This window comes from Gymnoscopelus braueri (genome assembly GCF_963280865.1).
Source record: "Gymnoscopelus braueri genome assembly, chromosome: 13".
NCBI classification, from domain to species: domain Eukaryota; kingdom Metazoa; phylum Chordata; class Actinopteri; order Myctophiformes; family Myctophidae; genus Gymnoscopelus; species Gymnoscopelus braueri.
In genome coordinates, this window is record NC_137615.1 from 4651673 (window position 1) to 4667036 (window position 15364).

The following is a 15364-nucleotide window of genomic DNA, read 5'->3' on the forward strand; positions in this document are numbered from 1 at the left end:
TTCATGTCAGGGTGCCACTTTTATCCATCAGGAATTGGAAGTGAAGACAGCAAAAAAATGAGCAGACAATAGTAGTAACACTACTATAACATCGAAGCTGATAAGTGGGTTCTCTTTCCTGATTGGATAAAATTGGTATTCGATCTGAAAATATATATGTTCTGTTTAAATAAGTAGTTTGACTACTTAGCTAAACCTAGCTGTTACTGACAGATTGGAACTTTTACATTTTGAACAATTAGTTTTATATACATACACTTATACCCCCTTTAGTGAATACCTGAAAGAGCACACAAGCGTGTGTGTTTGGTTTCCCACTATGAAAACAACAGATGATTCTACAGTGCTGCTGGGCTAGAGACTGTGACTATAAATGCCATCAAATCTGCTCCGGGAACAGCTATATGTGTGACATTACCCATTCTTAGTCAGAGGATCTGATTCCAGGTCAGCTGTTCGACGAAAGCCGCACTTTGACGACACTTCCGGCGCCTGACCAGAAGTGTAGTCAAAGCGCGGCTTACGCTCGAGCGCATTCATGAACGGCACGTTGCATAGTGTTCTCTCACTGTAAACATCAGATCTCTCCAGGAGAAAAAAAAGGAAAAAAAAACTTTTAAAATATGCGATTTAAAACAAGAACCATAGGCGTGGGTTTTGGCGGATCCGTTATGGAATTTCTGTACTGGACCACTCGTGCTAGGATATCATAACGTCATAATAAAGGTAAGAATAACGTGGGGCGAAATTCTCCTTTAAGTTTAAGCACAAATCCAAGAACCTTTTTTTTTTTTTTTACGAATGAGGCAACCAGCTCATGACAGAAATGTTACCTCATAAACACCTCATGGGCTTTGCTTTTCTTGTGAATGCTGGACTGAGCTTTTAAACCATATACGATGTGTTATAAACCATACACATGTATTAAGCCATAGAGGACAGGGTTGGGCGATAATATTATGTTCTTTTGAATATTTCAATATCAATATGGATATAATATCGCCCAGCCCTCATGTAGGATGCATACAGCTGTAGCGTACGTTGACTCCGGTCTAGAATGTTGTTCTGTGGTTCTAAGTCGTGTACTGTACGTGTCCTGTCCAGAAAGCCAAGTTCGGCCACGGGAAGAAGGTGATCACGCCGTCGGACCACCGGCGCTTCAGCGTGCCTCCTTCAGGGAACATGGACCGGGTTCGACTCAGCGACTTCCACTTCCTGGCCCTGCTGGGGAAGGGCAGCTTCGGCAAGGTGAGGAAACCCAAATGAGTGCTAGGGGGTGAGGTGGAGTCTGAAGAGGTGAGTGCTAGGGGGTGAGGTGCTAGGGCGTGAGGTGGAGTCTGAAGAGATGAGTGCTAGGGGGTGAGGTGTAGTCAGAAGAGGTGAGTGCTAGGGGGTGAGGTGGAGTCTAAAGAGGTGAGTGCTAGGGGGTGAGGTGGAGTCTAAAGAGGTGAGTGCTAGGGGGTGAGGTGGAGTCTAAAGAGGTGAGTGCTAGGGGGTGAGGTGGAGTCTAAAGAGGTGAGTGCTAGGGGGTGAGGTGCTAGGGCGTGAGGTGGAGTCTGAAGAGGTGAGTGCTGGGGGTGAGGTGGAGTCAGAAGAGATGAGTGCTAGGGGGTGAGGTGGAGTCTCTGAAGAGATGAGTGCTAGGGGGTGAGGTGCTAGGGTGTGAGGTGGAGTCTGAAGAGGTGAGTGCTAGGGGGTGAGGTGGAGTCTGAAGAGATGAGTGCTAGGGGGTGAGGTGTAGTCTGAAGAGGTGAGTGCTAGGGGGTGAGGTGTAGTCTGAAGAGGTGAGTGCTAGGGGGTGAGGTGGAGTCTGAAGAGGTGAGTGCTAGGGGGTGAGGTCGAGTACGTCTGAAGAGATGAGTGCTAGGGGGTTAGGTGTAGTCTGAAGAGGTGAGTGCTAGGGGGTGAGGTGGAGTCTGAAGAGATGAGTGCTAGGGGGTGAGGTGCTAGGGTGTGAGGTGGAGTCTGAAGAGGTGAGTGCTAGGGGGTGAGGTGGAGTCTGAAGAGATGAGTGCTAGGGGGTGAGGTGTAGTCTGAAGAGGTGAGTGCTAGGGGGTGAGGTGTAGTCTGAAGAGGTGAGTGCTAGGGGGTGAGGTGGAGTCTGAAGAGGTGAGTGCTAGGGGGTGAGGTCGAGTACGTCTGAAGAGATGAGTGCTAGGGGGTTAGGTGTAGTCTGAAGAGGTGAGTGCTAGGGGGTGAGGTGGAGTCTGAAGAGGTGAGTGCTAGGGGGTGAGGTGGAGTCTGAAGAGATGAGTGCTAGGGGGTGAGGTGGAGTCTGAAGAGGTGAGTGCTAGGGGGTGAGGTGGAGTCTGAAGAGATGAGTGCTAGGGGGTGAGGTGTAGTCTGAAGAGATGAGTGCTAGGGGGTTAGGTGTAGTCTGAAGAGGTGAGTGCTAGGGGGTGAGGTGGAGTCTGAAGAGATGAGTGCTAGGGGGTGAGGTGTAGTCTGAAGAGGTGAGTGCTAGGGGGTGAGGTGTAGTCTGAAGAGATGAGTGCTAGGGGGTGAGGTGGAGTCTGAAGAGGTGAGTGCTAGGGGATGAGGTGGAGTCTGAAGAGATGAGTGCTAGGGGGTGAGGTGGAGTCTGAAGAGGTGAGTGCTAGGGGATGAGGTGGAGTCTGAAGAGGTGAGTGCTAGGGGGTGAGGTGGAGTCTGAAGAGATGAGTGCTAGGGGGTGAGGTGTAGTCTGAAGAGGTGAGTGCTAGGGGGTGAGGTGGAGTCTGAAGAGGTGAGTGCTAGGGGGTGAGGTGGAGTCTGAAGAGATGAGTGCTAGGGGGTGAGGTGTAGTCAGAAGAGGTGAGTGCTAGGGGGTGAGGTGGAGTCTGAAGAGATGAGTGCTAGGGGGTGAGGTGGAGTCTGAAGAGATGAGTGCTAGGGGGTGAGGTGTAGTCAGAAGAGGTGAGTGCTAGGGGGTGAGGTGGAGTTTTTTGGCAATTTCTGTTTTAAAAAAAAATAGAGACAGTGAACAGATACAGTACAGACAGAGATGGGGGGGGTGACATGCAGCAAGGAGCTGTGGGAAGGACTGTAGCCTTATTTACAGTATGTGGTACTGTATGCACTCTTACCCGATGAGCCAACTGTATTTTGAACCCTTGCATGATCCCTAGCCAGATTCTGCATCTGGTTAGGATGCATGGAAGTACCAGTATCCCATGTAAACATGGGGATGAATTCATTCTACTATTATGCCACCAAAATGTGGAATGCCCTTCCACCACCAGTCATTAAAAAAGTGTGACTCCCTTCCCTCCTTCAAAACCGCCATGAAAGAGCCCCTAGCCGAGTCTTCTAGCTTGCCAAAATAAATTATTTTTCTGTAAATAATACGTTTACTGCTCCTAGTGTTGATGATTTCTTGTATAGTATTGTATGTCTTTATATGTCTTGATGAATTGAATACACAGGACCACAATGGAAACAAGCCCTCAGGGCTTTTTGTGTTATCCTTTTAGCGTTATTGTATAACTGTACACAGTACTTCTGTACTTTTTGCAAACTGTTAATTATAGTATTCAATCAATCAATCCCAAACATCTACCTTTGGCCATCTAATCCGTGTGCGCAAGCGCACGCACGCACGCACGCACGCACGCACGCACGCACGCACGCACGCACGCACGCACGCACGCACGCACGCACGCACGCACGCACGCACGCACGCACGCACGCACGCACGCACGCACGCACGCACGCACGCACGCGCGCACGCACGCGCGCGCGCACGCGCGCGCGCACGCACGCGCGCACGCGCACACGCGCACACGCGCACACGCACACACACACACACACACACACACACACACTGAGACACCACCATCTCCTTGTGGCCAGAGTACCTGTATATGGGGGATTTCACTTCTGCCTTTGCCCCACCACACCCCCCCCCAGGTGATGCTGGCAGAGATGAAGTCCTCAGAGGAGCTGTACGCCATCAAGATCCTGAAGAAGGACGTGGTGATCCAGGACGACGATGTGGAGTGCACCATGGTGGAGAAGAGAGTCCTGGCACAGAGAGACAAGCCTCCTTTCCTCACCATGCTGCACTCCTGCTTCCAGACCGTGGTATGTACACCGCATTTGGTTCTCAAAGTGGGGTCCGTGGACCCCCAGGGGTCCTTGGGGGGTACCAGGGGGTCCCCCAGAAAAATTAGTTAATAAAGCGTCACAATCATTTTAAACTTGTTTAATCCACATGTTATACTTTGGGCTATTCAAAAATAGCAGATATACAAGCTCATAACGCGGCAGCTTGTAGATCTGCTATTTTTCTTTAATCGTGAAAATTGGTGCAAATCTTTGTATATATATATATATATGTCACAGGTAGATTGGCATTCCAGGTAGATTGGAAGTGGAGCGCTTGTTTTTAGGCTCGGGACGGGGCTGCGATGCGAGGACAACGACAACATGAATATACATACATACTGGCTTCAGTGGCGCACTTCGATAATCATTGGACTCCCCATCCACTATCACTGGGAGTCTGGGTTTGACTCCCGCTCGGGACATTACTTTTTCAAACAACCGCGGACTCTTTTTTTTCGCCGATAAAGTATAGTTTTGGACCATGACGGAGGCGCTCCGACTAAGGAGACCTTGAGGCCAAGGAGTCGCGCCCGAGCGCCTCCAGGCGCGAGTGCCCGCGACGACCGGCCGATGGTCTCCTAGTCGACTAAGCGCCGTCCGAGTTATGTACCGATAGGCACAGAATAGTAAATGATGTTGTGGGGACTGCGTTTGACCCGCTATGGTTTGCCCCAACTGCCACTCACTGCACTAACATAGCCCGCCAGCCCCGCCTCCTCAGTCTCGCCCCCTTGTTCGCGGGTGTGTGCGCGCGCGCGTGCATGTGCGCGTATGCGTGTGTGCGTGCTCGTTTGTGTGCGTGTGCATGCGTGCGTGTGTGGTGTGGGACTCATGTGTGGCTTGCATTGCCCTCTGGCGTTGGTTCTACAGAATTGCCTGGGGGGCGGACGGGCGGTGAAAACAAGCGCTTATTTTCCATTCTACCTGGAATGCCAATCTACCTGTAACATATATATATATATATATATTTTTTTAAGTGAACATTTGTAACTCAAATCTTTGCTTCTGGGGGGTCCCTGGAAGAAAATATTTTGAGATGGGGGTCCGCGGCCAAATACATATCATTTTGGGGGGTTTCCCTTGACATGGAAAAGTATGAGAACCACTGTTCTGTGCTTCTGTTCTTCCAGGACCGGCTGTACTTTGTGATGGAGTACATTAATGGAGGGGATCTGATGTACCACATCCAACGTGTGGGCAAGTTCAAGGAGCCCCAGGCTGTGTAAGAACACCATGTGCCCACGTGGGCACAAACACCGTATACCCACTGTTTTCAGTTATTAGTTTTACTTTAAGATTAAAGAGTATTTTGAAGTGGTCAAACTAGCAGAGTACATGTTGTTCAATCATCCAGAAAACCCAGATGGTCTCTGATATTTAAAAGCACCTTTAGGTTAACCCATTAAGACCTGAAGCCGATTCTACACATTATCTTCTAAATCCCAACAGTATTCTTTAAAAAAAACGTATGTTTCTATATCAGTGGTGCTCAAACCTTTTCATGTCAAGGACCCCCAAAATTGTATGTGTATTTGGCAGCGCGGCACTCGGTGCCGCGCTATGGGGGAAAAGCCCAAAGTGTAAAATAATGCTTTTTTTTAGCTCAAATCAAAAAGTGACACAGATGCGTTCTAGGTCTTAAAGCCTCAATCTGCAATTTCTTCAACTGATTGGCTATTTGGCTACCAAAACATCATTAATTCTAGATATTGTGCTAATTGTTTTATGAAACACAGCGCTAGTGTGTGTGTGTGTGTGTGTGTGTGTGTGTGTGTGTGTGGGGGGGGGGGCTCTTTCACAAATCACAGATTAGGACTTGGCAATACTTTTGTACTTGTGTTGTCCCGCGACTCTGCACCTCCAAAAAAAGAACATCAGTTTCTCTTGGGAGAAATTATGTTTCCGAGGCTTTTCTTCCACACCATGGAGCTCAGTGCACTATATGCTCTTAAACATAATGAAAAGTGACGTGACAAGTCTAGGAGAAGAGAGCAATACTGCATGGGTATCCAACAACATAATGTTCTTTTCTGTAATCCAGAGAAAATGTCATGCTGTGCCATTCAGATAATTATGTGTGAACTCGCATCTTCTGTGCCATTCAGTAAGATGACATCAAATATATAAATCTACCAGCATATGATTCAAAACATAATCCTCTTCTTATTTGCCTACAAGTCATAAAAAAGGGATCATTTTATAGGTCATAACTGAATCCACTTGCAGCACACCCACTGATAACTAAGTACATTTACTCAAGTACTGTACTTAAGTACAGTTTTGAGGTATTTTTACCTTTCTGGCGTATTACCAATTTTCAGTACTTTTACTTCTACTCCACTACATCTCAGAGGAAAATATTGTACTTTTACTCCACTACAATTATTTGAAAACTTGAGTTACTAGTTACTTTTAGATTTTGAATATTATTACAAAACATACACAAACCACTTTAGCCCTATATACATTTTGACCATTTGAAAATAGCCGATCTACAAGCTCACAATGCGTCGCATCGTGAGCTTGTAGATCGGCTGTTTTCAAAAGATTTTTATACATTTGAAATCTTGTGAAATGGGACATTCTGCATAATGAGTACTTTTACTTTTGTACTTGAAGTATATTTTGATACCAATACTGTATTCCATGCCTGCAGGTTCTACGCTGCAGAGATCGCCGTGGGCCTGTTCTTCCTGCACAGGAAGGGAGTCGTCTACAGGTGAGTGACCTGGAGCGAATCACATTCTAACGGGGAACCACATTCGCCACTACACCTACAGTAGGTGCTCGCATCCATTGACCGGCTGCTGCTGCTGCGCTGGAGTAAAGTGTTCCCCACACAGGAGGTTGCGTTGGCAGGGAGAGCAGAGACTCCCCTTGCTGTGTTTAATGAGGCAAGACCAGTGGTGTCAGTGGTCTGCAACGCACCGTTATGGCCTATGACCACCTTTTGTGACCAACACGCACGCTCATAGATCCAGGAGGGGCTAGATCCATTTGCGACCTCGACGGATACTCTGGCGACCTCCATAGATACTCTGGCGTGCACGTGGGCGACGGCAACACTGCGTGCCCCTTACATGGAAGTGCAAATATATTCGAGGCACCCCAATACACTGTTGGAAGCTCACCCTAACCCTAAAACCCAAATAAAGTAACACAAAAACGAACACAATCCAAAACCCGCAAATCACGCAAATCTCGCAAAACGCGCGTGCGTGTGCGCGGGGGGGGGCTGATCAGTGTGCCGTGCCTACCGGCCCGGCTTTCAGTTGTTCCGCCACTGGTTGGTTGTCGAGGAAGTGACAACCGGAAGTGGCTGAATTTGGCGGAGGTACCGCCCAAGGAAATGACGTTGATGCTTTGCAAATATGTTTACATTCTCCGTGAATGAAACGAGTGTTGTGATTGGTCAAAAAAGATCGTTCCCGGGGGAAACACGTACGACGGAAGTCCTGCCCTATAGACACTCTCTGCTTTAGGTCGTGACCAGGCTCTTCTCTTCGCAGATGAGTGAGGCTGGGAACGAGGCTAGTAGAAGCCTTAGCCTAGCATGCAGCTTTGTTGTTGGTACTTAAAGAAACAGTAGACAGCAGTTAACACTTAATACCTCAACACTCTCTGCAAAAAGAATGTGACAATAATATTGGTTCCAGGCAGCCAGAGAAATGTCTCCTCTTTACTGTCTGTGGCTGTGCGTGTCTTCATGGAATAATTAGACTGAACATGGACAGGTATAGCTAACCTATAATGACACTTATTTTTTTATATGACAAAATCTAAATCAGTCTGAAATTTTGATTTGTGAAAAGGGCAAAGCCTGTAAAACAGAATAAATCTCGCCCCGCAACAAAAGAGAATAGAAGAAAAAACAGGAAGCTAGAGCCTGATGGTAGTGATCTAATGAAAAGAAAGGCCAGATAGATGAGGTCCATCTGGAAGAATAAGATGATAGATGGGGAATTGAACTGGAGGGGGGGGGGGGGGAGATTGAAGGGCGGATGGCACAACATAGACAACTGTCTGGGAGATCAGAAATGTGACAAATTAAAGAGAGAGAAAGAGAGAAAAAAAACGTGTCTGGACAGATGAATGGGGAGGGAAGTATAGTGGACGAAGACAATCACTGAGACTGATAGAAAAACCTAGATCGAGAGATGGAGAGAGAGGGGGGGGGGGGGGGTAGGAGAGAGGGGCACTAGGAGACCAAAGCAAATCCAGAGAAGAGAAAGAAAGGGTTTTTGGTTCACATTTAACCTCTGTCCCAAGTCTGTATTCAAGCTTTGAAATACCTTAATCACGCCAACCTTTTGGGCATGACATATAGATTGAAAAAAAAAAAAAAAAGTACCACTTCACACATACAGTATGTGTCGAAGTTACTCCCAGAGCAAGACACAAAAACCCCTAAGTTAAAGGGATAGTTCACCCCCAAAATGACTTTTTTTTCTATGGATTAGTCACCCCATGGAGACTTGAATTCATGGATTATTTTTTAGTTTTTGTCTCATTCCTAAGACAATTTGATGACCAGCAGCGGTTCGGGTAGGAAGGAGACTCATTGTGTCTCCTACCGGAACTGCTGCCCACCGGTCCGCTGGTCATCAAATTGGCTTTTTTACTTTGTGAACTATCCCTTTAACATCATATTTTGAAAAATGTTTTTACTTTGACATTGGTATATTTTGATGCCAATACTTTTGTACTTTTACTCAAAAGTCAGATATTTAACACAGGACTCTTACTTTTAACAAAGTACTTTATTGTGGGTACGTAGTGCTACTTTTACTTAAGACTTAAAGAAACTGAGTGTGTGTGTGTGTGTGTGTGTGTGTGTGTGTGTGTGTGTGTGTGTGTGTGTGTGTGTGTGTGTGTGTGTGTGTGGGTGTGTGTGTGTGTGTGTGTGTGTGTGTGTGTGTGTGTGTGTGTGTGTGTGTGTGTGTGTGTGTGTGTGTGTGTGTGTGTGTGTGTGTGTGTGTGTGTGTGTGTGTGTGTGTGTGTGTGTGTGTGCCGTACAGGGACCTGAAGCTGGACAACGTCATGCTGGACTCAGAGGGTCACATCAAGATCGCAGACTTCGGCATGTGTAAAGAGAACATGTACGAGGGAATGAACACGCGCACCTTCTGCGGGACCCCCGACTACATCGCACCAGAGGTGAAGACACACACGCACACACATGTAACGCCCCGGGAATCGAACCACGGCTCTCCCACGTGGAAAGGCAACATCTTATCCACTATAGCCTAAAAGGGGAATTCCCTTTATAGGCTATATCGTGTCCTGGATCTGTTTTACCTGAGGGGTCAGAGGTCAAAAGGGGGGTTGCAACAATGTCGACAATAATACAATTAAAAGTATATACTTTTCTTTCACTGTATATAGTATGTCCTCCCATGGGTGTGTGTCTGTCTGTCTGTCTGGTTTTGGCAGAGTAGTTGGGTGCTGCTAGTTGTGAAAACCTCCACATACTGTAAGGTGGGAGGTAATATATGGAGATAAAATCCACTTTTTATGTTGGACTGAAGTCAGATCTCTCTCTGAAGACTTTCCACAAAGCTCTCTACATCTGCTGGGTACTTAAGGCTTAAAATGAAGCCAAGTGGTGCGTGGGATTTTATTGGATGTGTGTGTGTGCGTGCGTGTGTGCGTGCGTGTGTGTGTGTGTGTGTGTGTGTGTGTGTGTGTGTGTGTGTGTGTGTGTGTGTGTGTGTGTGTGTGTGTGTGTGTGTGTGTGTGTGTGTGTGTGTGTGTGTGTGTGTGTGTGTGTGTGTGTGCGTGCGTGCGTGCGTGCGTGCGTGCGTGCGTGCGTGCGTGCGTGCGTGCGTGCGTGCGTGCGTGCGTGCGTGCGTGCGTGCGTGCGTGCGTGCGTGTGTGTAGAACACGTGGGCGGGAGGTGTGTGTTGGTAACTTGAATAGCATCAGAAAGGGCAGCTGAAAATAGTCCTCTGTGTTTCATGTTTCTGATGAGACTGGAGCTGCACTGTCCTAAAAATTCTCGCAAGTGTAGTCATACAATACAAGTGTGTGAGTGTGTGTGTGTGTGTGTGTGTGTGTGTGTGTGTGTGTGTGTGTGTGTGTGTGTGTGTGTGTGTGTGTGTGTGTGTGTGTGTGTGTGTGTGTGTGTGTGTGTGTGTGTGTGTGTGTGTGTGCGTGCGTGCGTGCGTGCGCGTGCGCGTGTGTATGTGTATGTATGTGTGTGTGTGTGTGTGTGTATGTGTGATCACGTTTGTGTGATTATGTTTGTGTGTGTTAACCACCATGGTTGTTCTGTGCTCCACCAGATCATAGCCTACCAGCCGTATGGGAAGTCAGTGGACTGGTGGGCGTATGGAGTTCTGCTGTATGAGATGTTGGCCGGACAGGTGAGATGTTCCTTAAAGGGATAGTTCACCCCCAAAATGACTTTTTTTCTAGGGATTAGTCACCCCATGGAGACTTGAATTCATGGATATTTTGTAGTTTTTGTCACATTCCTTAGCCAATCATTTGATGACCGTCAGCGGTTCCGGTAGGAGACACAAAGAGTCTCCCTTGAACGAGCTCATAGCACGGCACTCGGTGCCGTGCTATGAGCTTGTAGATCTGCTATTTTTGAACGGCCTAAAATGACACAGTTGTGTTCCCGGATTGAATGGGTTACGCATTTTTCATAGATTTCATAGATAGCTTTGTAGACTTGTTTGACAGCACTGTCATCAGTGTTGGATTCATGTTAATGTGTATTTTCAGACCCTTAACCACACTGAAACCATCAACACTTAGTCATCTTGGCTCTGTGCTTGGTCTGCTCTTTTTTCCCCCTCTACACCAATCATCTTTGCCGAAGAAAGATCTGCTATTTTTGGCTAAGGATTCCCTCAGAATAAGGATACTAGGGTTCAAGTGGTTAAAGGAGGAGTTCACCCAAAAAAATATTTTCTTATTTTCTATCAATTGCACACCCCATGAAGCCTTGAATCCATTGATTTATTTTTGTTTTTGTGGCATTCCTCAGCCAATAATTTGATTCCCGTCTCCTGCCGGCTAATGTATCCGGTAGGAGACACAAAGTAGATTATTTGTGTCTCCTACCGGATACACACCCGGTCATCAAATCATTGGCTTAAGAATGCCACAAAAACAAAAATAAATCCATGAATTCAAGGCTTCATGGGGTGTGCAATTGATAGAAAATAAGTAATTTTTTGGGTGAACTCCTCCTTTAATGTAAAAAAAAAAATAGATAAAGATTTGGTGCCCCCCCCCCCCCCTGTAGTAACTCTGAGGACCCCTTAGGGGTCCCCGGAACCCCTGCTGAAGACCCCTTGCTCTATTGAATTATGTAAACTAAAGGGCCTACTCTGTGTGGAGTTTGCATGTTCTCCCCGTGTCTCCTAGGGTAGTTAATACCCTCACAAAAACATGTAGTAATCCTGGTCACTATACCGCCTCCCCCATGACAGCCGGGGCGCCTGATGGAGGGGAAGGGAACTGGTTGGAATAACGTGTTCCTTCCACGCGCTACGTCCAACCAGGGAAACTCCCCCCTGTCAGGTGACAAGAAGGTCAGTTGGCTCTCATGCCTGAAGGAAGCATGAGCTCGGCCCTGGCCTCCCTACTGTGGGGTGACAGGTGTAATACTGGTGTAGGGCTGGTGTAGTGCCCAGGATCACTTAGGAAATTGGCACCGGGTGAAAAAAATGGGTTACAAAAATCGCGGGATAAAAATTTAAATAAAAAAAAAAAAGAATTATGTAAACTATCACCTGACGAGATAGAACCTCTTTGAATGTTTATGAACCTATAAACCCGCTGACGTCGCCTGGCTTCCGTTTAGCCGCCGTTCGACGGAGAAGACGAGGACGAGCTGTTCCAGTCCATCATGGAGCACAACGTGTCCTACCCCAAGTCCATGTCTAAAGAGGCTGTGGTCATCTGCAAGGGGGTGAGCACACACACACACACACACGCACACACACACACACACACACACACACGCACGCACGCACGCACGCACACACACACACACACACACACACACACACACACACACACACACACACACACACACACCAGTGTTGAATTCGTCGACTAAAACTATGCCGAAAAATGTCCGTCGACTACCTTTTTTCACTGACGAAAACTAAGTGAAAACTAAATAAAAACTAAGCTACGATGACTAAAACTAAGACTAAATATATTGACAATTTCGTCAACAAATAAAAACAAAAATGTTAGTGAGGGATCTAGTGGAGAAGAGATCCAGTAGAACTAAAAGACAAGTCATTTTATGTTTGGTTGCGCTCGGGTGTTGCGCTCTGAAAATAGCCGATCTACAAGCTCACAACGCGTCGCGCTGCGACGCGTTGTGAGCTTGTGGATCGGCTATTTTCATCATGCAACCAAGTGTAAAATCAACCATTACGACGCCATCAAGGCACCGCCAACATACATTTTAGTCGACTAAATCTACTGTAGATTTAGTCGACTAAAACTAGACTAAAACTAAAACATTTCAGATGACTAAAATATGTGTAATAATTTTGGATGTTTCATTATAGTTTAATTTTTGTTCGTTTTGAATCTTTTTTTTTTCTAATTCAGTTAGTTTTAATTTGTTTTTAGAAGCAGATTTGCTAGATTTTATTATTTTTTGTTTTTTTGATAACGCTTAGTTTTAGTTTAGTTTTGTATTAGTTTTAGTGTTAGTTATAGTTTTTTTCATACTTTGGGTTATTTGTCAGGTGCAGGATTCAGAGTAAGTATCGTGTAATGAAAAATCAGCACAAGATACCATTTAAACATATATATATATCCAGTTACTGTTGGAGAATCAACTAGAAAAACGAAAACTAAGGGCATTTTGTCTGTCATTTCAGTTTGTTTTAGTTAGTTTTGTAAACACTCAATACAGTTTCAGTTAGTTATCGTTTTGTCGTAAGTTGATGATGTCACTTGTCCATGTGTGGTCTAGCCCTATGGAATGTATGGAATGCATGTGCTAATAAAAACATATTTGAACTATTGTTTTGACGCTCATATTAACCTTAGGAAGTATTAAGTCGTTTTTTTTATAGCACATTAAAGACATAGAGTATAATGTAATAAGTTTAAGATGCAGTCTAGACAGGTGATCCATTGCCTGTCTAAAGTGTCTATGTTGGCTGTAGTGCCTGCAGCATGGCTGGGTTTGTGTCCCGCGGTGACACCCAGGATATTGGATGCTGGCTGTTTTTAATTATGATAGAGAATCATTTTTCCATTTCTCTCTAGTCATCAAGGAAGGTAAATTAAGGAAAGGACACCGACGTCTCTTTAACCGCCAGAGTAATAGTGTAATACCTTTGAAAAATCATGAAATTATATTATCCATGAGCGCTGTCCTCACTGCACGCGCGGGGGTCTCGGGAGTTTGGGGGGGGGGGGAATTATCTGATTGCGGTAATCCGTTGCATAGTTGTGGCCATTTGAATGAGGCTTGTTTTTTCCGTAAAGCAAGAGGAACGGAGATATAGCCATTTTCCCACAGGAAATAAACGGGAAGTAAATTAGCATATATTTTTTTTAATGACGTCAATTCCGGGTCTGTCGTCATCTGGCAGTGAAAGCATCATTCATAGGGTAGCGAACAGCGCCATCTGGTTGACAATCACAAATCTCATCATTCCCGTCAGTGGCAGGCTGCGCCTTGGCAGAATCCGACGAGAAATCGAGGCAAAGAGTTAATAAACGTGAGACTTGTCTGATATTCATACTTTCAGGTTTAGTCTAACCCTTTGTCTATGGGTGCGTTCGGATATTGCGCACCGGAGCGCACTCGCCTATTAGTTTGTATTGGCCAGTGCGCTCAGTGCTGTATTTCCGAACGCACCCAAAGTGTCACCAAGCAGTTTCAGTCAAAAGACGACTGCAATATACATCGTTTCCGCCATTGTTTTCAGCCTCTCCAGCTATAGGACCTATTTCAGTTCTTCCATGTGTGTTAATGATGTGACATCATCACACAATAAAGACATTGTTATTTACCTGGGAAATTAGTCTTCAGATCCAATACAAATGCAGAGATTCAATGTAGATCCAAGGCACAGGCTGATCAAGTCTTTTAATAACATTCCCCATCACGGTATATGATATTATTATGCCCTGTAGTTTCATAGCGCCACTAGAATCATCATTCATCATTTAAACCATTGTAGTCAATGACAAAGGAGATGTGGCCTCGACCGGAGAGATCGGCTGTCTCTCATTTCTTTGCCTTGGATCTCATTCACAAAATTAAAAGAATGGCTGCAGAGTGTGAGCTATTAGAAGATACTGCAATTTCCTGCTACTATCTGAACCCATTCAATCCGGGAACACATCTGTCATTTTAGATTTCTTTGGCTGTTCAAAAATCTACAAGCTCACAGCGCGGCACCGATGTAGATCTGCTATTTATTTATTTTTATCTGGAAAATGTCTGCAAATCTTTGAATATATGTTTTTTAAAGCGAACATTTGTAACTCAAATGTTTGCTTCTGGGGGGTCCCTGGAACAAAATATTTTGAGATGAGGGTCCGCGGCCAAATATATATCATCTTGGGGGGTCCTTGACATGAAAAGGTTTGAGAACCCACTGATATTATACCAACACAAGGTAATAAAAGAAACGATTTAGAAGACATTTGTAGAATCCCCAGAAGCAAAGATTTGAACAAATGTTCACGATTTTAAAAAAAAATAGTTGATCTACAAGCTCATAGCATGAGCTTATAGATCTGCTATTTTTGAATAGCCAAAGAAATCTAAAATTGACACACAGCTGGGTTCACGGTCTTAATGGGTTAAAGCCCATTGACTTACTATGATGAGGAGTGTGCTTTTTATCACAGTGAGTGACGGTTAGCTTTTTCCCGAATGTCATTGTTGTAATTGTACATTTAGCACTACACCGTGGTGTAAAGTAACTACTTACTCAAGTACTGTACTTAAGTGCACTTTTGAGGATTTTTTTACTTTATTGGAGTATTTCCAATTTTCAATAATTTAACTTCTACTCCACTACATCTCAGTGGCAAATATTGTACTTTTGACTCCACTACAATTATTTGAAAAACTTTAGTTGCTAGTTACTTTGTAGATTTTGATTATTGTTACAAAACATACATTAACCACTTAATTATGCCCATGTATACTTGGGCTATTTGAAAATAGCCGATCTACAAGGTCACGACGCGCCGCAGCGCGACTCGTGGTGAGCTTGTAGATCGGCTATTTTCAGCAAGCGGCTAATAATAAATCAGGCATCGACTAAAT

At 45.3% G+C, this 15364-nt stretch overlaps 1 protein-coding gene across 1 annotated transcript in view; it reads left to right on the forward strand.

Annotated features, from left to right (window-relative positions):
- Positions 1 to 15364, forward strand: part of prkcab (protein kinase C, alpha, b) — a 205371-nt gene that overhangs the window by 184031 nt on the left and 5976 nt on the right. The window contains exons 9-15 of the mRNA XM_080445916.1: positions 1105 to 1248; positions 3889 to 4062; positions 5217 to 5308; positions 6743 to 6805; positions 9105 to 9243; positions 10371 to 10451; positions 11906 to 12013. Of these exons, the coding sequence (XP_080302042.1) occupies positions 1105 to 1248; positions 3889 to 4062; positions 5217 to 5308; positions 6743 to 6805; positions 9105 to 9243; positions 10371 to 10451; positions 11906 to 12013 (801 nt within the window). The remainder of the gene's footprint in view (positions 1 to 1104; positions 1249 to 3888; positions 4063 to 5216; positions 5309 to 6742; positions 6806 to 9104; positions 9244 to 10370; positions 10452 to 11905; positions 12014 to 15364) is intronic.